Source organism: Cucumis sativus, chromosome 1, assembly GCF_000004075.3.
Source record: "Cucumis sativus cultivar 9930 chromosome 1, Cucumber_9930_V3, whole genome shotgun sequence".
Taxonomy (NCBI): Eukaryota; Viridiplantae; Streptophyta; class Magnoliopsida; order Cucurbitales; family Cucurbitaceae; genus Cucumis; species Cucumis sativus.
In genome coordinates this window covers 856,512-877,512 of record NC_026655.2, presented here as the reverse complement: position 1 = coordinate 877,512, position 21,001 = coordinate 856,512, and the positions used below count along the sequence as shown (strand labels likewise).

Below are 21,001 nucleotides of genomic sequence, written 5' to 3'. Positions count from 1 at the left end.
TAACAATCTGGGTTTCCTTTCCCGCCTTAAAGTGAAAGGATAACATTTTTATGCCATTTGCTATATGATTTCTCATTTCAAATAATATTCATAAAATCACTATTTTAGCAGTTTATTGTTGATTTTTAAAAAAACAGATTACATTTTCTTCCTAAATTGATAATGTATGTTTGCTTTGCATGATGATATAATAGGAGAAATTGTATCACGTCACAATTTTAAAAGAAAAGTTATACCATTTTTTTTATATTACAAATATAACAAATAATCAAATATATCAAATAGTTATATATCTTTAAATTTGTTACTTTTATAAATTAAAAAATACAGTAACACTCACTTTATGACCATAATTTTTCTTTCTATTTTGAAAACATCCTCAACAATAATTTACGCAATCATGATTCAAGTTAGTTTTGAAGAACTAACATTCAAATTTTAAGAAGGTTTAGTGATTAAATTTAATTTTATTAAATATCTATTAACTCACTTTACACTATTAAAATGGGTATTTTTCAAAAGTTAAAAAAAAATAACAAATCATTTTTACGAAGGTTTAGTGATTAAATTTAATTTTATTAAATATCTATTAACTGAATTTAGACTATTAAAATGAGTTTTTTTCAAAAGTTCAAAAAAATAACAAATAATTTATACTTTATAGAATGGAAACAGATTTTATTACTCTTGATTTCGATTGAATTGTAAATATTTTGTCAAATTGCTTTTAAAATTTAGTTTATTAAACTTGAATTATTTCGTTAATTAGTTATTTTCTTGTTTGTGGGAAGTGCTGTTACATCAGATAAGTAAATAGAAAAACCAATTTTACTTTTATAATCTTTTTTTTTTTTTTTTGTCTAAGGTAAAAAATCAAAACATTACACAAACCTATCTTGAATTGATAGAAACAATGTCTTCTTTAAAAATACTACTTTAAGGAATATGTTAGTCATCTAAGATCATCGATATTTAATTCAACAATAAACAACATTCACTTATTTTTTAATGAGAAAAATATTTACATAGGATTATTGTATTTGAGCTAAAAAACAAAAAAACAAAAATAATAATAAAAAAGGAGGCAAAGAAAAGTTAACTTCGTTCTCATACTTTTAACTCATTTTTCATCGCTATAGAAGAAAGAAGTTAAAATCAAATATTGAACCCTAAAAGAGAGCCTACTAAGTACTAAGTATCACATTTTGTGTTAAAACCCTAAATTTTATACATATTGAATCATGCCATGAACTTTTCATTTAATATATAATCAATTCATGATATGTTTCTCAAATTCGTTACTTGATCTATTGATTTTTATATTTGATTTTGTACAATAAGACCCTAAACTTTCAATTCTGTGTCACAGGTCCATGCATTTTGAAAAAAGAATGAATGGACTAAAGACTTTCTTATACACCTAATTGTTATATCATAGACTTATTGATACAAAGTTAGAAGTTGACCTAATAGATTACACATTTTATAGTTAAAAATCTTATTTGACATGAAATTTGAAATCTAAAAAATGTAACTAACCCAAATAATTTACAAAGGGAACATGTCAACGTCTGCACAAGAACATGTATGCAATAAAACGAAATAAAATCCTCCAATACAATACTGAACAAGGTAAGAACAAACAGATAAATTTATCAAGAAAATCAACATGCTTGAAGAAAAACATCCAATTTAACATGTGTGTGAAGCAATCAAGTGATAATATCGGTTTCTGGTATCCATATCCTGAGAAGCTTATCATAAAATGAACAAGTTGCAACAGCATACCTTTTCCTTTTATCTTCTTGAGACGAATCTCCTCTTTGCCAATCTGCTCCATAAGCAAGAGAGTTGTGCTTGGCATAAGTTTCAACTACTTCTGCACCATCGTCTTTTACTCTAACAATTGCAAATCCATTGTGCATACAAGCAGCCAGAACAACGTCAGAAACTGAAGGGTGGGGCTTGATTTTCCAGACGCCACCGCCCAAGCAGATTGAAGTTTCATTTATGGGCTTTGAGATTGCTCGTATGTCCCACACTCTCAGGTTTTCATCGTAGCTTCCAGTGAGTAACTTGTAAGGGTCATTGGGAATTTTGGCAATGCAACAAACACCCATTTTGTGGACTTTGGTGTTATGAAAAACTTTGGAAGGAGTGTCTCGCAAATCCCAACAGCTAAATTTGCAGTCATCTGAGCCAGTGTACACTAAATGAGGTTGGTGTGTGTCAAAAGAGGTTGCCCAAAGCTCAAACTCGTGAGCTTTCCATTGGTTTTGGACTTCTAAATGGGATTCTCCTGCAGAGAGTATTGAGATAGAACCATCTGAATGCCCGACAGAGATGGATGAGGCCGAAGTATTCCAATCCAGGCAAAGACACATTGAGGACGAAATTTTGCTGCCACATTTCTCTTTTAAACAATATTCTCCTGCACCAAGAAGAGATCGTCAAGAACTTAAATAGTAGAAAAAGAGGCAGAAGCTTGGAAGCTATATACTTCAATCTAAAGGTGAAAGTCTTGCAGTCACGAAAATTGAAAGGTAATTTGAGTCAAAAGAAATACCTTATACCAATAGAAATAGTTGTCCTTATTTATATACCCTTAATCAATTCCATTTCTAACCAGTGAGGGACTTTGTTTGCACCTATCACTTTCTTTGGAGTTCATACTTCATACTTGATGAAAATTCATTAGCTCACACTCATTCGTTGATCAATTTAAAGAACTCAGTGATATAATTATATTAGCCACAACCAACGAGCTTTTGATTACATACATTCCAGCATAATTTTCATGGGACAATTTAGAATGAATGGCAAAACTTGAAGTCTGTCGTTGTTAGAGGAAAGACAGACTAATTCTCCGGTCATCAGTGTCTTGTGTTTAACTCAGTCTCGAATAGCATCTATAATCTAGTACACTAAACATCTCCATTCCCACATATATTTCCAAAAAGTATGACAAAAAAGTTTCCAATTTCGATACCTTCTACACCATTTGAAGAGCACTCAAGCGCATGAATTCTGAGACAGCCATCAGCATCTGCTTGAGCAAGCAGAGGACTTGCGGTCTGACCAACAGAGCTCCACTTTATATCAAAGATCCCCGCCGTTTCCACACGATGAAGCAGCTCCAAAGAGCCAATATCTGCATTGATATTGAAGATTGATAGGCTTCCAGAACGACTGGGCTGCTCACCCTCTTGTAGTGTATAAGTGGAAGCAGCAAGAACGTTACTAAATGAACTGTGAGGGCAAAACTCCACTCCATCAGCATTGCCGTCCAGAGTGCAGTGAGCGACATCCATTTCTGAATCGCAACACAAAAGTTTCGTTAGAAGAAAAAAAACACTCATTGTCAGTGTGGCCTTTTGTCGAACACCTCGTGTGACATTAAATAATGATAATAGTAAAAGAGAAACAACAACAACAACAAGCACGCAGGCACTGAACTTCAAGAAACGCATTTCGACCTTTCATTTGGCAAAAAAATAGCAAAAACATTTTACAATTGTAAGAATAGCAAGTCAATTTTTTTAAAAAATAGAAAACTAATTTTCAAATGTTCTCCAGCCATACAAATTAGAGAGAGTAACACACATTTAAAGGTCACTTCAATACATCTGAATTTGAAGTAAGCCACAGCAGCGGATCGAACTTTCCATACAATACAAACAAGAACAGAACGTCTCAATCCACAATCTCATTGATTCCAACCTCCAAATAGGAGGTCTCGTGTCAACCGCACAAAAAAATAACCAATTCAGATTGAAAATGGCCCAGTCCCCACGACATGAACTGAGTGAAAAGCGGCACTACCCAGTGACAACAATCACGACGCAGAGACCATCGGCGAATGTTGACGAAAGGCAATGATTCCGTGGCGGGTAGTTGAAACGAGCGGCGGAGCTGATTCTACTTGAAATTACACAATTAAACTTACAATCTTATAAATTAAACCCTTAAACTTTAATGAGTTTTAAAATTAAGCCCAACGCTTGTCACAATTGTAGAAATTGAATCTATAAATGATAGAATTGAACATTTGAACTTATATAAATGTTAAAATTTTGATTCTTATATAAATTTTAAGATCTAATCTAGTCCAACTTTAACATTATAAAAATTTGAGGACATAGTTGACTATTGGATTTTAGAGTTGATTTTTATAATTTACACGATAATTATAAGCTCATTCAACAACTCTTAAAGAAAACAAAAAGAATATAAAAAACAAATTATTTTAAACGAAAAAACTTCTTTAAATATTTTTAAATTAATAAAATGTCACGATGAACCATTTAAAACTTTATGTACATATGTAGTTTCGACATTTCACTTCTAATGTTTTGTTTGTCGAGTATGTTGTCAAATATGGAAAAAAAAAATACCAATTAACTTGGATGATTTAGATTTTCAAGAGTTGTTTTTTTTTTTATTATTATTATTATTATTATTATTTCACTCCTTTTTTGAGCTTTCTGTGTAAAAATTGGCTATGATAGATAAATATTTGACCTAACTATTATATTTTTAAACAATTCTCTAATTAAATTGATAATTAATTAAGCATTTTTGCTACTTTTTTCATAAACTTTTTATGTCAACCTATAAATATAATTAAGACACTTGGGTTAAATAAATCTAAATTCAAAACAAATTTAATTATTTTTCTTTCAAACTTAAACCTCTCACATCTCTTCTCCCTCTTTTATTTATTTATTTTTCAAATTTAAAATTCAAGAAAGAACTACCTCGAGTATAATAAAAAAAAATTAAAAATTGAGATATTAGTGTTTAACCTTTACGACGGTAAAATAAACCAAAAAATTAAAACGAGCACAATACTTGGTTTAAAACTCTACAAATTTGTAAACAAAAATAAGGGAAAATAAATAACTGGAATGAAGAGTGAAAAAAGCACCCAAAATTAATCACAAAATATATATCATAAACTAAAACACTACAAGTAAATTAAAATAGCAACTATCATAATCTATAAGACAAAGACTTTTTAGATTATCCAATAAAACGTCAAATTGCCATCGAACCTTTAGCTACAAATTAAAACTATAAATTATTTAAAATAATTATCTTATATTAATTGATATCCTAATCATTCATATATAAACACCTCGCTATTTCCTTAATATCTAATGCAGTGTAGGATCAACAATATGTTACTTTTAAAAGCTGATGAACTAGAATATCAAAATAAACCAAATTTGTAGATTGCAAGATGGGAATATCGATGGAGTTGAATGATTGATTTATTAATGTTAGAGGGTAATAATTATGTGCATCCCAAGTACACACGAATTAAGGGTGTAAATGGATTGAGTTTGGTTGGATTGAGCAACATTTTCAACCCAACCCCCTATTTTTCGAGTTGGTTGTGTTGGTAACTTGAATAATCAAAATTAATTTATCAACTTAACCGGTAAAATATGGATTGGGTTGGGTTTAGGGTTGTACTATTATTTTTTTTTTTTTCATTTTCAATCCAATAATTGTTTAGCTTTTCTAAATGATCGTTTGCCAATGATTGTTTAGCTTTTTATATAATCGTTTACCCTCTTACACATTCGTTTAGCTTTCTACAAACAATCGTTTACTTCTTATACAATCGACTAATTTTTCATACAATCAATTAATTTCTTACACGTTTACCAAAATAACTTTATTTTTATCAAATAAACAATTATATATATATATTATATAGGACCATCCGTAATTAATCGAAGCAGTCCGCAGGTAAATTTGATTATACTGAAATTTTAAAAGAATAGTTATAAATTTAGCAATTAGATTCAAAATAAGTATATAGCGACATTTTAAAAAATTTGCAAATAAAGTAAAATTTGTCAAATTTTATCGATGATATAAGTCTATAACCGATAGATTATGTTGCAAATATTGGTCTATCACCGATAGACTATACAAAATCTATCGGCGATACAAGTCTATCAGTATTTTTTTAAAAAAGTTGTTATATCCTTAATTATTATTGTTAAAATGGTGAATGATTGCAATTTTCCATTTTAAACAATCAATCCAACTTTTAAAAAAAATCAATCTAGTACATCTCCATTTTAAATAAATCCAACCCAATCCGAGTTTAGGGTTATACGAGTTGGATTAGACCCAACATGAATGCATTCAATTCCTACCACTAAAATTAAATAAATAATTAAAATATATTTTTACCAAAAAAAACAAGAAATAATTGGATAATTTTAGTAAAATGTGATGTTGGTAATGCAAATATTTATCCAACGCTGAAGTTTAACATTTCCCTTTTCGTACTTCAAAAGTTAAAAATAACACTCTGATTCCCACTCCGTGAGGTGTGATTCTCCAGAAGGCTCACATTTACCTCTCTCTACCTCTACGTCCCTAAATAATTCTTCCATCTTTCTCTCTCCGTCGTAGACCATGGCGGGTCTTTACAGTCTCAATCTCCTCGCCAGTAACTCTCATCACTCATCTTCAACGACCACGTTGGAGACTCTTGCCATTCGGATGGCTTCTTCCGATTATTCTCACTCTCTTACGGATTTCGAATCGGAACATTTCCTGCCGTTTTCGTCGGCGGCCTCCAACACTGCTATTGTGGCGGAGAAGATGAAAACAGCTTGTGCTATTTCCGAGGAGGAGTCCGCCGGTGTAATTAGAGCGAAAATTGCTTCTCATCCTCTTTACCCTAAGCTCGTCGATGCGTTTTTGAACTGCCAAAAGGTGGTTTAATTTTCTATTATGAGATCTAAGAAAGCGACATTTATAAGGTTTGAAGACATGCAATAATGCTCGCGGCTTTGGATGTTGAGGAACGAAGGAAAATTCCTAAAAATTCGTTTGAATTATAATTTCTCTACACCGATATTGGTTGACCATGTCAAGCTTATAATTCAGTCGTTTTACATTTGTTTTCATCTTGAATAATCGTGAAGTTTTAGTTCATCTCCATTTTTTTAGAGTAAGATTCCAGTACATCGCATCTCAGTAAGGGGAAAAACGAAACGAAAACCGATGATACTAGTCGGAAAATATCAACAGTACTTTCGAGTCTAAGTTATGCGATCTACAGTTTAATCTGTTTCAGTGTAGAAATTCGTTTAGTTTTTCTGATTCAATCCTTTGTGGCCTTTTCAGGTCAGCGCACCGCCGGAAGTTGCTAAAATTCTAGACCAATACAACCGTGGTAATAACATCGGCAATGAAAATCCCGGCGTTTCAACTTGCTTGGGTACTGATCCCGAACTTGACGAATTCATGGTATTTACCTTGCTTTTGCCTTTAGCAGTTGATTGGACGTCACTATTAGATAGTTTGTATTTTGATTAGTTTAAGTTACAATTTGGAACAGGAAATATTCTGCGAGCTATTAGCCAAATACGAGTTGGATCTGTATCAGCCGTTGGAGGAAGCATCTGCCTTCCTTAAGAACATGGAAAGGCAGTTAAACTTGCTCTGTGAGGACACAACCAGAGGCTACGTTTCCGGTTCGTCATTCTCCCTCTTTCATAATATACCACTATCTGTTGATTTGATTTCTTATTCTATGAGTTTGTGTTTTTGTGGGATTTATTATTTTCTGCTTTTTCACTGAGGTGTAGGGGCCAACCCTATCGTAGAATGACAGTTTTTTTGTTTCTTTAAATTGATTTCTTGATTGCAAAAGGATGGTGGACAATGATTAGATGCATTCTCAATTTTTTTTTCCAATACTTATGCATCGACCCATTGAAAGGGTTTAATTTAAAAAATATACTCAAAATAGTTTTTAATAAAATTTCAGATTCATAGTGTTAATGATAGAATAATATGATAACTGAGATAGTACTGATTATCATAAATATAATTTAAAATTTTTACTATACATTATGTAAATATTTTTGTTTTTGTTAGTTTTAAAACGGCTTCATCTTTAAATAAAGACTGAAAAACTAATTTAATTGAAAATTTCTTCTAAAAAATTATGTCTTTAATTTATTGTATTATAACAAAAGACATAATCAGAACTCTAAAAAGTTGATGATGATTGTGCAAATGTTCGTGAAAGTTGGTTTCGATCTTTACAAAATTAAATAGTTGGAATTGGTTTGGAAATGAAATAGGTAGAGATGAGATCACATCCTATCTTGGCCTCGTGAATATCTTTAGGTAGCAATGCTTTTACATCTGTCTCATTGCCATTTAAAAGAAGAAAAATAATGCTAGTCAACAACAAAACCCTAGAAACTATTATACATTGTTTCTAGTAGTAAAAAAAAAAACATATTCTCAATAATAGCGGAAGATGGAATTTTTCGAATAAATGTATAAATTTAAAAATAACACACGCTTGAATTAAGTATGTGAAATTGAGAAGTTTGTGGATCAAACAACCAATTAAGTATAAATTTTGAATGAAAAAATTATTACAACAAATTAGACCACTTATTTTGCTGTCCACTCCATCAAATTGTCTAGTTATAAAGGTGTGAAATCACACATTTTTCAGCTTCCTCTAATTTAGGGTTGGTGTTGACTGGGTAAAATGGACTTTGGAAGGGTAAACTTGTTGTCTGCTCTTGGTTAATTTCTAACAATGAATGCTCCCAAAGAAGCCAACCATGCACTGACTGGGATTCGACATAACAAAACCTCAAGATATCCTTTCCATTGTCCGTATCGTTGGATAGTTTTGGCTTTTCATTCAGTCGATACGTCCCGTCCATTTAAAACACGGTTATATCTGAACTGGTGCATGCGCTCATGTGATTAGAGGACTCACTGATGCGTTTAGGTTTTCAAATTTCATCCATCCCTCTGTTTCCTCTCCTGCACCAGGTTGCTTTTCATTCCACGTTTACTGAGTTTGTATTTATTAGGTATGTATAGGTTTTTTGGGACAATTATTCAAAATTTTAGTCTACCAACACAAAAACAAATATCCAATTTGATTTCTAAATTTTTTATTGGATTGAATTGAATTAAAATACTTAAATTTATTAACAATACATTACTAATAATTAACATTCTATGATTGCAATATATTATAAATTTTAGAGGAAGTAAAATAACATAACAAATTAAATATAATATTTATATAAATTGTTTTGTTTTTCTTGTAATATCCAATCTTATTTACATATTTCACGTCCATTTGGGTTGTATTTGAAATGTTGGATGATCGTAGGTATAATATAAATAATGTAATTTATGAATTCGTTTTTATTTTGCTTATTATATTATTGTTTTAGAAAATAGAATATTTGTTTAAGTTATGTAACTAATATCACGTATATATTTGTGTTATAGTTTTTTTAGATACTTAGATGTTGTGTTAAATTTTTTTACATTTTTAGGTGTATCTGCTCGCGGGTTCATTGTAAGTAGTGATAATTTATAAAATCTGCTATAGAAATAGACACATATACTTAAAACAAAAGGCCACGAAAGATGCAAAGTTTTAAAAGTTATAGAGTGCAAATAGAGATAAAAGAAAATTAACAAAGGATTACTAACAGTGGAACTTTTGAAAGTATATTTTAAATCTTTTTAGAGACGGATTAAAAACTTGAGTGATTAAAATAAATAAAGGATTCTTCCAAAAATAGGAGGAAAAAAACCTTCCTACCCTTTGACCCTTCCACTAGAAGACAAAACTATATTTGACGCTTTTTTGTAAATATATTGTAATAAATGCATATTTGTACCTAGAACCTATTGTCTATATGTTTAGAGGTTACTGGTTGAGCTAAGTTTATGTTGACCTACATTAAATCTTTCCTTGAGTTTGAAAATAAAACTTACAACCAGAAAGATCAACGATAGTTTTGATAGTTTTTGATAATTAGGGATGATAATAACAAAGATTTGTATTAGTCTAAAATACAATTATAACGTGGACATTTGTTGAATTTAAGACCACTCATTCATAGTTTGCATGGATGCATAAAATATTAGGCTAGAAAAGCATTAATACAACTGCAGGGAGAAATACAATAGTATAATACAATATAATATAACATATATATTATCATATCATGTAAACTCTAATTGTTTGTTTTTTTCTCATCGGAAGGACAACAACCATTGTAAAGTTGTGTCAATTTAGTTGAGATCATATCGGAACGTACTTACCTATTATTCCAAGTTTCTATGTCACTTTCTTTTTCCCTTTTCTTTTATTTTATTTATGGAGCAGTAGCTTTGATAATGAAAAGAGATAAATAGATTAGAGTCCAAGGTTGTATATATTATACTGAATCTGAGGATGAAAGACCAAGAGTTAAATTCATTTTTGTTCTAGGAATTTTTACGGTTTGTTCATTGAAGTTAGGGTTACGTTTGTTTTCTCTTTCTCCTTCCAGATTTTCATTTTATGGAGAGCTGTAAATTATTGGATTATATGAGGGACTTATAGTTTAAGATTTTTCCGTTTCTGATCATATCAGCAGACAATGAAGCTGCCTCGGAAGAGGATATAAGCGCGCGGGGAGAAGTAGCAGGAAATAAAGATGGTGAGCTGAAGGAACGACTTCTACGCAAGTATGGTGGTCATATTAGTAGCTTGAAGCAGGAATTCTCAAAAACAAAAAAGAAGGAAGGTCTACCAAAAGAAGCCAAACAGATTCTGCTTAACTGGTGGAACTTTCATTCCCAATGGCCTTACCCCACTGTAAGCTTCAAGCCTTTTTTACGGTAATTGAATTTTATATGATAAAGTAATTTTAATTTTAATTAATATATTAGATTAAAACTTGCGTACTTTGTTCAAATCATACACTGTCTAATTTTAGTCTCTTTGCTTTAAATTAAATATAAATTTATTCTCTCAAAATTACTTTTTTTTACCAAAATTTAGTAAATAATATTTTTTCATGTAACAAAATAAAAACTGTGTATATGTTTTCAAAATTAAACTAAAATTATTAGAAATAGCAAAAAAACTGTGTATATGTTTTCAAAATTAAACTAAAATTACTAGAAATAGCAAAATAGATAAAAGTTAAGTGTAATGAAATTGTATCTTTTTACTTAAAAAAAACTATTTATAAAAAATAAAAAGCCCTGCCACATTCAAAAATTTATAGTAAAAATTTTATAAAAAATGTTAAAAATTTTTTAAAAATAATAAATTTGATAAAATATTTACTAGAAGACTGTCAATTTCTATAATTGAAATAATATAAAATTTTGTTATAGTTTATAAATATTTTAATTTATTTTACTATTTTTAAAAATATTACTTTGTTAAAAAGGGTTTAAATTGATCTAAACATGGGTAAAGTTAAAGAAACTTCAAATATTATGATATTTTAACCTTGTTATTATGAGCTCTTAAATCACCGGTTTTGAGCCAATTGAAGATAAACCGGAGATTAATTGTTAACTTTTAAACTTCCAATTGACACAAAATTTTAAGTTACTGCATGAAGAGAGATGTACTATCTTATCATCTAACTTACCTACTTGTAGGTTTGAGATATATATGAAAAAGGATCTGACATAGCAATCAATACTAACGGAAAAGAAAATAAAATATATAACGGTGTAGAGGTTTGAACTAAATAAATCTAATATCATATCATCTCACATTAATCAATATTTAGTTTTTTCTGTTATTTTGTTTATTAGATGATATATATATCCGTTGTTTGAGTAGCAATGAAATCTGATAATTCTTTGAGAACAATGGTGTTCAATCTTCAAATGTTATTGTCATATATTTTGGGTGCAGGACACAGACAAAGTCGAGTTAGCGGAGTCCACAGGCTTAAACCGAAAACAGCTAAACAGCTGGTTCATAAATCATAGGAAACGGCATTGGAAATTACCATCGGAAAACATGCTGTCTTTACGCGGTTCCCTTGATCATGAATGAGGTGGTAAACTTCCCCTAATTCTTCGCGCATATTTTTGTGTATCAGTATAAGTTTTTATTTTACTGAAACTGTACTGCAATCAAGATGTTTGTAGAGTACTCTTTACCTTCAACTGTACGACCGACTTTTGGTTAATTGTAATAAAAGAACCCTCTAGTTTAGTGTCAGTTCGTTAATTTATGTTCTGACCGTCTTCCATCTTAATTCTATACAAGCTAGTTGGAGTGAAGTGTATGGGTAATGGGCTTTATACTTGATTAGATTTGTGAAGTGCTCTCAGCGGTACCAAACCCAATGTACTGGAGGTTTTTAATTCTGGAGGTCCAGTATAATGAGTAATTTAGGACCTGGTTTGATTATGTTCTGTGTGTGTTTTTACTGTGTTTGGCAGATAATTAGATGGATGGATTTTATATTTTGAAAACTGTCTTGGAATTCTACATACTAAAAACAATATTTTTATGTTTTAATTGGATTCAAATTTTAAAAGTAAATTTATATAACGTTTAAAAGTACACTTTATGACTTCTTAAAAACTCAATTCGTTATGGTTTATATTAAAAGATATGTTATGCAGTGTATTTAAATTAGATTAAGTAGCAAATTTCCACCATTCTTAATATCAAACATGTTCAATAAATTTTGAGCTAATAATTATTTTAAATCGTAATGCAATTTTTTAATTGGCTACCAAACATGTATATAAAGGTATTAAATACAATTTACTTTATTTAATTCGTTGTGTTTCAAATTTTTGATTTGTTTTTTATATCTTTACCTTCTACCTTTTAATTTGTAATATACTTTTTACAAACATTAAAAAATATAAAAAATATAGAAAGACAACTTTCAAAAGTTGTTTCAAATATAATAAAAATGAATTGAAAATATTAAGAAAAAAATCATTATCCACTGTTATCATCTATATATCATGGATAATATCGATAGTTATAAATGTCTATATTTATATGTCTATTATTAACCTTAATAAAACTATTATATTTAGATTTTATCTCATATGATAGCAAGCGAGAGAAATAATTTTAAATATTATTTATTTAAAAGAAAAAAGGCGTCCATGCTTTATGGGCCTAAAAAGGGCCTTTGTATAGATAACAGAACGACCGTTAATTAGCAAAGCAACGTGGACACATTTGGAGTTTCCGTGGCATTAATGGCGACTGAACGTCTGAGTCTGACACCGCCACTTGTTCGCCGTTCCCATTCATCTTTTACTTATCCGTAATTTGATTTGTGCCTTTGTGGGTGTCTGCCTCCGTTTTCTGAACCTTCCCCTCTCAGTTACGCACCTTTGAACCTTCCACTCATCTGTACTTCTCCTCACTGACCATAATTCCATAATTCCTTCTTCTTGTTTCTTCTTGTCAACTCCCATGGCGTACCTCTGCCACTGAAGGTCAGACATCAACGTTGCTATGACTGTAGGCAACGACTCCTTATGCGCTCCTCCTCAATGGAAGTTCTCTCAGGTCTTCGGTGAACGAGTTGCCGGAGAGGATATTCAGGATGGTGAGCTATTCATTTCCTTTATCTTTTATGGGTACTAGTGCAATTGAGTGGGAATTTGGATCACATAGGTCAGTGGTTCTTATGCTCAAATTAAGCTAAGCTTTTGTTAGATTATGAGTATAAGCTTTTGTTGGCTTGTATGTATGGTTACATGAAAACCCTGGTTGGAACAGAGTAATGATATAGATTGCATATGGATTGACTTTCTATGTGTCTATTAACATTTTTTCTCAAACATAAACACCTTAAAAGTCAACCCAAACGTGCACTTAGTATTAAAACTTGCCAAACTTATTAGTTTGAGCTTCTTGGTCAATAGGTGATTTAAGAACCTTTCCAGTTGTCTTGATTGTTCTTTGCATGTTACTGAATGAAACTGTTTTGTGTTTAAGTATAAAACAAGAATTTGGTAATCGTAGTCTTCTAGCACCACTTTGCTTCTCATGTTTGATTGACGATACTCCAATTTGCCTTTGTTGTTTGTAGTTGATATCATATCAGCGATTGGATTCGATAAGACTGGGGACAACCTTGCGATTGGGGATCGAGGTGGTCGTGTTATTATATTTGAGAGAAAGGATGGGAAGGATGTAAGGATTTTATAACATTTTGAATGAATGTAAACGGATTTAATTGATAAATACCCTGTTTTTGGTTCATTTTTTGGCCATTTTTCTTTCTAAGGCAAGAGGAATTAATTGGTATATTGGCATTTACGTTGGATAAAATTGGGTAATGATCTCTTTACCTTAATTATTGGGTTCTTAGACTTTCAAAAACTACCCTACACGGAGTAAGTTGGAGCAGTTGAATCTTACTCCCGCATGCCATCCTGAATACCAATACAAGACTGAATTTCAGAGTCACGAGCCTGAGGTGCCCTGCAAATTTTAAATATTTGAATAGTATGCTTCAGTGAATTGCAGTCTTCTGTTGTGTCACAGATTGCATCTTGATATTAAAGTTCTTTCTGTAGTTTGATTACTTGAAGAGTTTGGAGATTGAAGAGAAGATTAATAAAATAAAGTGGTGTGTATCTCCGAATGGGTCTCGCTTCATCCTTTCAACAAACGACAAGACTATTAAATTGTGGAAGGTATAGACTTATAAAGCTCCCAACTTTCATTTACAAGATTAACTGTATAAATTGGAGCATAATCTAGAGGATAATTGATATATTTTCAAACTAATATAGAGACAATTTTTTTTAAAACAATAGTCTGGCCATTAAAATTTCACAGTTGTGTCAAATTAAACTGTTTATAATGGTTTCCTAAATTTTCATGGTTATGGCAATGTCTCCACTTTACCCCTGCACTTTAGAACATTCCATTGGGTCCTTCCACTTGAACAGTACAGCTTAATTGCTTCACCGTTGTTGTCCTCTATTACAAAAGATTATTGGTGGAAACTTGACCCACTCAATTTGATTTAATTTTCCTTGTGATATAAATATCATTCATCCTTTCTTGTTCAACGAGCAAAAATTTACTCTGTTAAAAAATCTACTTGACTGAACAGTCGGTATTCATGTTGTCTAGACTTCATACCTCCGGAGACCATGTTTACAATACTGTGACTTCTTGGCCGATTATTTTTCTCGTCTTCCTTCTTTTGAGTTCAGGTCAAGGAGCATAAGGTGAAAACTGTTAAAGAGATGAACCCCAATCGATTTGTGAGCTTAGAGAATGCACTTTTGGCGGAAATCAGTTTCACTAGTGAACAAGACAAAGCATCTCTTTCCAATGGTTGCCATTGGAATTTGTCAGAGAACATGGAAATGAGCAATGTAGCCTGTAAAGACATTCGTGGCATGGTGGGTAACTTCAATAAACTTGAAGCTGGATAATGAATTTAGTTTTATCTAGTTCATTGGACTTTAAACGGATAATTGACATAGTTTGAGGCTGCTTTGCCATGTAGATTGCTGATCAAGACAACACTTCTTGGAGAAGATGCCGAAAGGTGTATGCTCATGCTCACGATTATAATATTAATTCCATTTCTAACAATAGGTAAGGCAATATTTTCCGAGCCCTAACCTTTATTTCCTTCGTAGAAATGAAGTACTTATGGGGTTCAAATTAACAAATATAAATAAGAGGAAGGCAGGACCCTGTATCCTGCATTCCTGTTTAGTCATGCTTTCTTTGCTAATTAGCATCAATCATCGCATCCAAGTGCAACAACACATTGAAAGCAAGATGACAGTAAGTTTCGTTAACTTGTGTGCAGTGATGGTGAGACATTTATCTCTGCAGATGACTTGCGAATAAACTTATGGAACCTTGAGATTAGTGATCAGTGTTTCAATATCATTGACATGAAGCCTTCAAACATGGAAGATCTTACAGGTACTACATCTGTTTATCAATTTTGTGGAAAACTGACTTTGAATTTTATGATGACAGTGGAGAAATGAGAAAGAGAGAGAATAGGGTTATTTTAAGGGAGTGGCATGACTTTTATATAGGGTTAAGAGGCCAGTGGGTTTTTAATACCATGGTGGCAATCTACCAGGATTTAATATCCCAATAGTTTCCTTGACACCAAAATGTTGCCTAAGTAGACTACTCATGGATATGATAAAAAATAAAAGGAGGCAAAGATATGATTTCAGTGAAGTGCTTCTTTTTATTAGAAAGAAAAAAGAAAAAATAAGAGAGAGAGAGAAGGTGAAGTGTCTCCTGAAAGTGTCACAAAAATATGATTCAATTCTTTTACATACTCCCTCGCAAGAATATTGTGAGGATCTTCATTTGATAACAATTTTTTTGGTAGAGTAAAGCTTTTCTTTGTATGAGGCTTTTGTCCTTTTGAATAAGTATTTCCCCTCACCTAAAGGGGCGTCTTGCCCCCAGCAGAGATTTTCACAGAGAGAAGAGAAAGAGAATTGAGAGTCGATCCCTGAGGCTAAGGCAACCCTGTAGGTGTTGACTTTGTCAACTTGGCATTGTTTCATTATGTTTGTGAACCCAGTAAACAATAATCGGTATGGGTAACTATTTAATTTGGAGAACCTAATTGAGAATATAGATTTGTAATGTTTAGGATAATTTAACCTTAGAAAAGGTGACCCTCAATTGCTTTACAAAACCCAGAATATTAAGTATAGCATGTAAATTATTTGCCATTTGACATACTCTTACATTCCAGCAGAGTTGAGTCATACGTAAAATATTTTTCAGTAAGAAACAGTATGGGCCTTGTCTCTATCCAATAGAGTAATGTTTGTTCTCACCAACATTTGAATATATTGCAGATAATTTTCATTTGCAATGGCTATTACTCAAACCAAACATGTGACTGTGACCTATGTTTTTATGTTTATCAAGAGATCATATCGTCGGCTGAATTCCATCCTCTGCACTGTAATCTTCTTGCATACAGCAGCTCAAGGGGTTTTATTCGTCTAGTGGACATGCGTCAGTCTGCATTATGTGATCATAGTGCTATTCTGTGAGTTTAATCAAATTCCAGTTTACCAGACTCTTGCTATTTGATGGTACTGAAGATACCCTGCTGTTACTTAACATATGCTGGTTTGATTTTTCAGCTTACGAACTGAAGAATTGAATCGACCAAAATCATTTTTTACAGAGATCATTTCATCCATATCGGATATAAAATTTTCAAGTGATGGACGGTTTATCATTAGCCGGGATTACATGAATTTAAAGGTTCAAATAGTACTGGTGATGGAATGTTTTTCTTGTAAATATGTTGTCAATAAGTAGAACCATTATTCTAACTGTTGCAGATCTCTCAAGTGCATGGGATATGTTTTATTTACAGGTCATTGATGTTTTTTTTATCTGTTAATTATTTCTGTTTACTTGTTCTTTTTTCCTTTTTTTTCTTCATCCACTTGTGATGAGCTACTCTTTTTTCTGTTTAGTAAACCTGAGCATAGCTCAATAGTTAAGGCATATACTATTGATCAAAAGATCAAACTTTCAAAGTTGAACAAAAAGTTATTCTATTCTTTTTAGTTGTACACATGTTGGCTTGATATTCTCACAATATACTTGAGGATGTGAACCTTCCGGGAATGGGATGACGTCGACCCATTTTGATTCTTGATTATCAAAAGATGCAAATGTGTAGCTTTTGTCGTCATAGTTAATTAGTCGATGGTAAATAACATGGCATTAGCAAGATGGTTAATTGAGCAAAATTGTATATATATTTTTCAATCACGAGTTTATTTATTCCTTTGTCTATTGTTTTAGCTTTGGGATATCCACAAGTGTTCGTCCCCAGTTGCAGTTTTCAAGATCCACGAGCACCTGCGACCTAGGGTGAGTAAAAAGTAAAGAAGTTTGTGGTGGCCATGGCAAAAAAAACTCTTGTTAACAAAGAAAGGGTTTTAGAACTTGGGGTTTAATGAATTAAAAGTATGAGCAGTCCTTGAACAATATTCTGTAAAGTCTTCTTCCTGGTTTGGTTGTGAAAATTCTGTAAAGCATCGGCTTCAATGTTAAGCAGTCCCATTGAAATTTTCAACTCATAGCTGACTACTGATGTCTTTTCTTCAGTTGTGTGAGCTGTATGATAACGATTCCATATTTGATAGATTTGAATGTTGCCTCAGTGCAGACGGGCTTCATTTTGCAACCGGATCTTACAGGTTTGACCACTAATCTTAACTGAAGTTCCCTATCCTATAAGATAGATTCGCATTTAGTTTGCCTTTGGCTGGACTGATCTTTTTTTCAATTGCTGCGGTTTGACCACTAATCTTAACTGAAGTTCCCTATCCTATAAGATAGATTTGCATTTAGTTTGCCTTTGGCTGGACTGGTCTTTTTTTCAATTGCTGCTTTACTGTCTTGTTCGCTCACTTCCCTTTCTGTTGTTATAGCAAACTTCATCAGTACACTCCAAATGCTTATGAAATACTCAGAAAGTTGTAATGACATATTACTCTTCTTTCAGCAACCATTTACGGATGTTCTCATATGGCTCTGGGAGTTCTGAAGGGATCACTACAGAAGTGGGAAAATTTCCTGATAGGTTATTATCTGTTTTATTTACTGCAGTATTCGTGGATTTCTGCTTAAATGTTATCCTTTTGAATCCTGTGGTTTCGACATGATCAGGCTAGGAACTTGAAATTGCTTGCATGTTTTTACTGACAGAAGATTTGCATCTTGTTAAGTTTCCATGGCTAATAACTTACATATGTTAGACGGGCTGAATTGTTAGTACTTGTTTCTCACCATAATTTATAATACTCTAGCAGCATGGATCCTAATCTCGTTTATTGTCAGCCATATTAGTATTGTTTAATAAAAATAGAGAGTCGTGCAACCCATTTTTAGAATAAATGTCAAGACGAGAAGCAAAGTGGAAAATAACTTGAACATAAAAGGGAAGTTCTCGGGGTAGCTTTTTGAACAAGCATCGCTTAAAGCACTTGCGATACAGTCAGTGCATCGTTAACACTGACATAAAGAAAACTTATGGAATACTGCAAATTTTCTTAGGAAATGGAGATTCAAATTTATATCATTTTGGACCAAGATTTATGCCTATCTAATGATTTTAAGTTTTTTCTTTTATTGTGTTAACGGGAAGGCTTCACAATCTTAATCCTATGTGCGTGTGTTTGAGACTTGCCCCCTCCCTAGTTATGCCTCCTATTTGAGCTTAGCTTCTGTTATACGTCTAAATTACAACACAGGAGACCACATCTCCAGATCACTCGACAGGCCACCACTCGACGGGCAAGAAGGTCATCCTTAAGCAATTTGACTCGTGATTTCTTTCGGCATGGTTAGTTCCTCCCTTCCCTCTCTTTGCACTGTATTCCCTTACAAATACTCTGAAAAACATTGAACCAACGTGGTGGACTGAACTTTGATTTCACAGGTAGTGAACATTCAAGCTCTGACGGTAGTGAAACTTCTGTTGACTTGAACTCCAAGTTACTACATTTAGCGTGGCACCCATCTGAAAATTTAATCGCTTGTGCTGCTGGAAGTGGGCTGTTCGTCTATTATGCATGACCCCTGTAATATTTGTAGTTGAAAAGTGTCCTAGAGCAGAAGTCATTCTTTGTTCTAAATTTGTGAATTCAGAAGTTATGTCTTAGGATATATTTTTCCAGCTAGGAAGTGAAATAATACAGAATTTTTACGTAGGAATTCTATCATATTTGACTTTACTTCTCGGGAGTGGAGGCAAGTTTAGGTTAGGTTGAACCGGTGCCTGATTCTGTTCTGATAAGAAACCAATCAACCCAATCTAACACATGCAACTTGGATTGGGTTATCAACCCATTTATGTTGGGTTGAGTTGAAATAAATTAATTTTTTTAGGATGCATTGGTTTGATTTATGGGTTATCGTGAAATAATACCAATTAAGTCTAAGTTATTTGACCTTTAAAATGTATATTTTGTTTACTTTTAACACAGTTACAGATACATATTAGTTTTTTTCTATATAATTCATCCTAGGGGTTGTTGGGTTTAATTCGATATATAAAAATAATTAGATAAGTTTTTACCTATTAGCATTTTACTTTTTTTTTTTATAACAATTTGAATAAATGATCTCATTAATCACTCGTGCACTCGTGTATTTTTACATTATTTGATTTGTAACAACAATGATATGGTTTTTAATGACTACTAGATAACAATCTATGGAACGACGCAATCAATTATTTCTTTAACAAGTGGGACATAGCTTATGTTGCTGGCCTGTTTGCACGTGTATCTCACTTGGCGATGCTTGTGTATATACGGGAGAGAAAAATCTGTGTTAGCAGTGGTGAAGTGGTAGAGTAAGTAGATGTTAGTGATTTTGAAACGAGATACTTTGTGTTGATATCTCTAGTACATGAGATTCCAAAGTAACACGTGACTGAGGAGAAGCAAAACTTGTTGTGTGTGAGTTGGAAAGAAAAAACATGGAACCAAGACACGAGCAATAGACGTATATGAAAGATCAATGTGCAAACATAAACAAGAGAGAAAAGTCTAAGAGTAGTACTCAAACAATGCCAACAGTTGACATTATGCTACTACAAAGTTGCTTGTGAAGCAGTTAGATAAAAGCATCGTCATTTTCTTCTTGTCACTTTGAAAGCGTTTCTACAAATGGCTTATTTTGAGTTGAGGACGAATCATTTGAGGGGTGAATAATGATATGAAACACAAAATGCATCAAATTATTATTTATAATTTATTCAACAAATGTAAGATTGTTATTTTCAATTTTATAATTTGAATGTTATATCAAGTAGGGATATTTTTGTTATTTTGATATGAATCATGACGTGACATCAACCTTTTACCATGAGACTATTGAAACATTGGCTTTAGATTGTTTGTATCATATTGTACGATGAAGTGAGTTTTTGCACTGTGCTTTTTTTAGGAATATTTCTTGATTTTTGTAATTCACGAGCTAGGTTGGATGTCATTAACATTTAAGTGATATTGATCATCAAACCACATGTTGTTTTTTTAGTATTGAGACATGTGTCTTGTTGTCAATATTTGATTTGAAGGCAATTCATGTCAAACTCGTTATTGAAATCAAGTTGATTTATAAGAGTAATCGAGAGCTAGAGGTTATCGTGCT

The 21,001-nt window shown here is 32.1% G+C and overlaps 3 protein-coding genes across 7 annotated transcripts; 2 read left to right on the top strand and 1 right to left on the bottom strand.

The window, feature by feature from the left end:
- Positions 1 to 1,501: 1,501 nt before the first annotated feature.
- On the bottom strand, positions 1,502 to 4,023 carry LOC101207084 (diphthine methyltransferase homolog). Of its 3 annotated transcripts, none has more exons than XM_031880337.1 (3): positions 3,721 to 4,023; positions 2,990 to 3,313; positions 1,502 to 2,431 (listed from the first exon to the last, which is right to left on the bottom strand). In XM_031880337.1, the coding sequence occupies exons 2-3, from the start codon at positions 3,309 to 3,311 to the stop codon at positions 1,713 to 1,715; spliced, it is 1,041 nt and encodes a 346-aa protein (XP_031736197.1). In that variant the 5' UTR covers positions 3,312 to 3,313; positions 3,721 to 4,023; the 3' UTR covers positions 1,502 to 1,712. The 3 variants fall into 3 exon arrangements, with proteins under 3 accessions (XP_031736197.1, XP_011656736.1, XP_011656781.1); XM_011658434.2 differs by having other exon boundaries at positions 3,823 to 4,023; XM_011658479.2 differs by having other exon boundaries at positions 3,604 to 4,022.
- A 2,294-nt stretch (positions 4,024 to 6,317) lies between these two features.
- On the top strand, positions 6,318 to 12,056 carry LOC101206846 (homeobox protein knotted-1-like 2). Of its 3 annotated transcripts, none has more exons than XM_011658386.2 (5): positions 6,318 to 6,741; positions 7,156 to 7,278; positions 7,370 to 7,505; positions 10,446 to 10,692; positions 11,732 to 12,056. In XM_011658386.2, the coding sequence occupies exons 1-5, from the start codon at positions 6,439 to 6,441 to the stop codon at positions 11,751 to 11,753; spliced, it is 831 nt and encodes a 276-aa protein (XP_011656688.1). In that variant the 5' UTR covers positions 6,318 to 6,438; the 3' UTR covers positions 11,754 to 12,056. The 3 variants fall into 3 exon arrangements, with proteins under 3 accessions (XP_011656688.1, XP_004138104.1, XP_011656609.1); XM_004138056.3 differs by having other exon boundaries at positions 6,322 to 6,741; positions 10,449 to 10,669; XM_011658307.2 differs by having other exon boundaries at positions 6,322 to 6,741; positions 10,446 to 10,669.
- Positions 12,057 to 13,039: 983 nt separating this feature from the next.
- LOC101206601 (serine/threonine protein phosphatase 2A 55 kDa regulatory subunit B beta isoform) lies at positions 13,040 to 19,735 on the top strand. The gene is made up of 14 exons (XM_011658250.2): positions 13,040 to 13,406; positions 13,893 to 13,996; positions 14,175 to 14,282; positions 14,383 to 14,502; positions 15,031 to 15,222; positions 15,330 to 15,421; positions 15,642 to 15,760; positions 16,742 to 16,865; positions 16,963 to 17,086; positions 17,639 to 17,707; positions 17,945 to 18,036; positions 18,345 to 18,422; positions 19,093 to 19,184; positions 19,281 to 19,735. The coding sequence occupies exons 1-14, from the start codon at positions 13,313 to 13,315 to the stop codon at positions 19,415 to 19,417; spliced, it is 1,545 nt and encodes a 514-aa protein (XP_011656552.1). The 5' UTR covers positions 13,040 to 13,312; the 3' UTR covers positions 19,418 to 19,735.
- Positions 19,736 to 21,001: the final 1,266 nt, after the last annotated feature.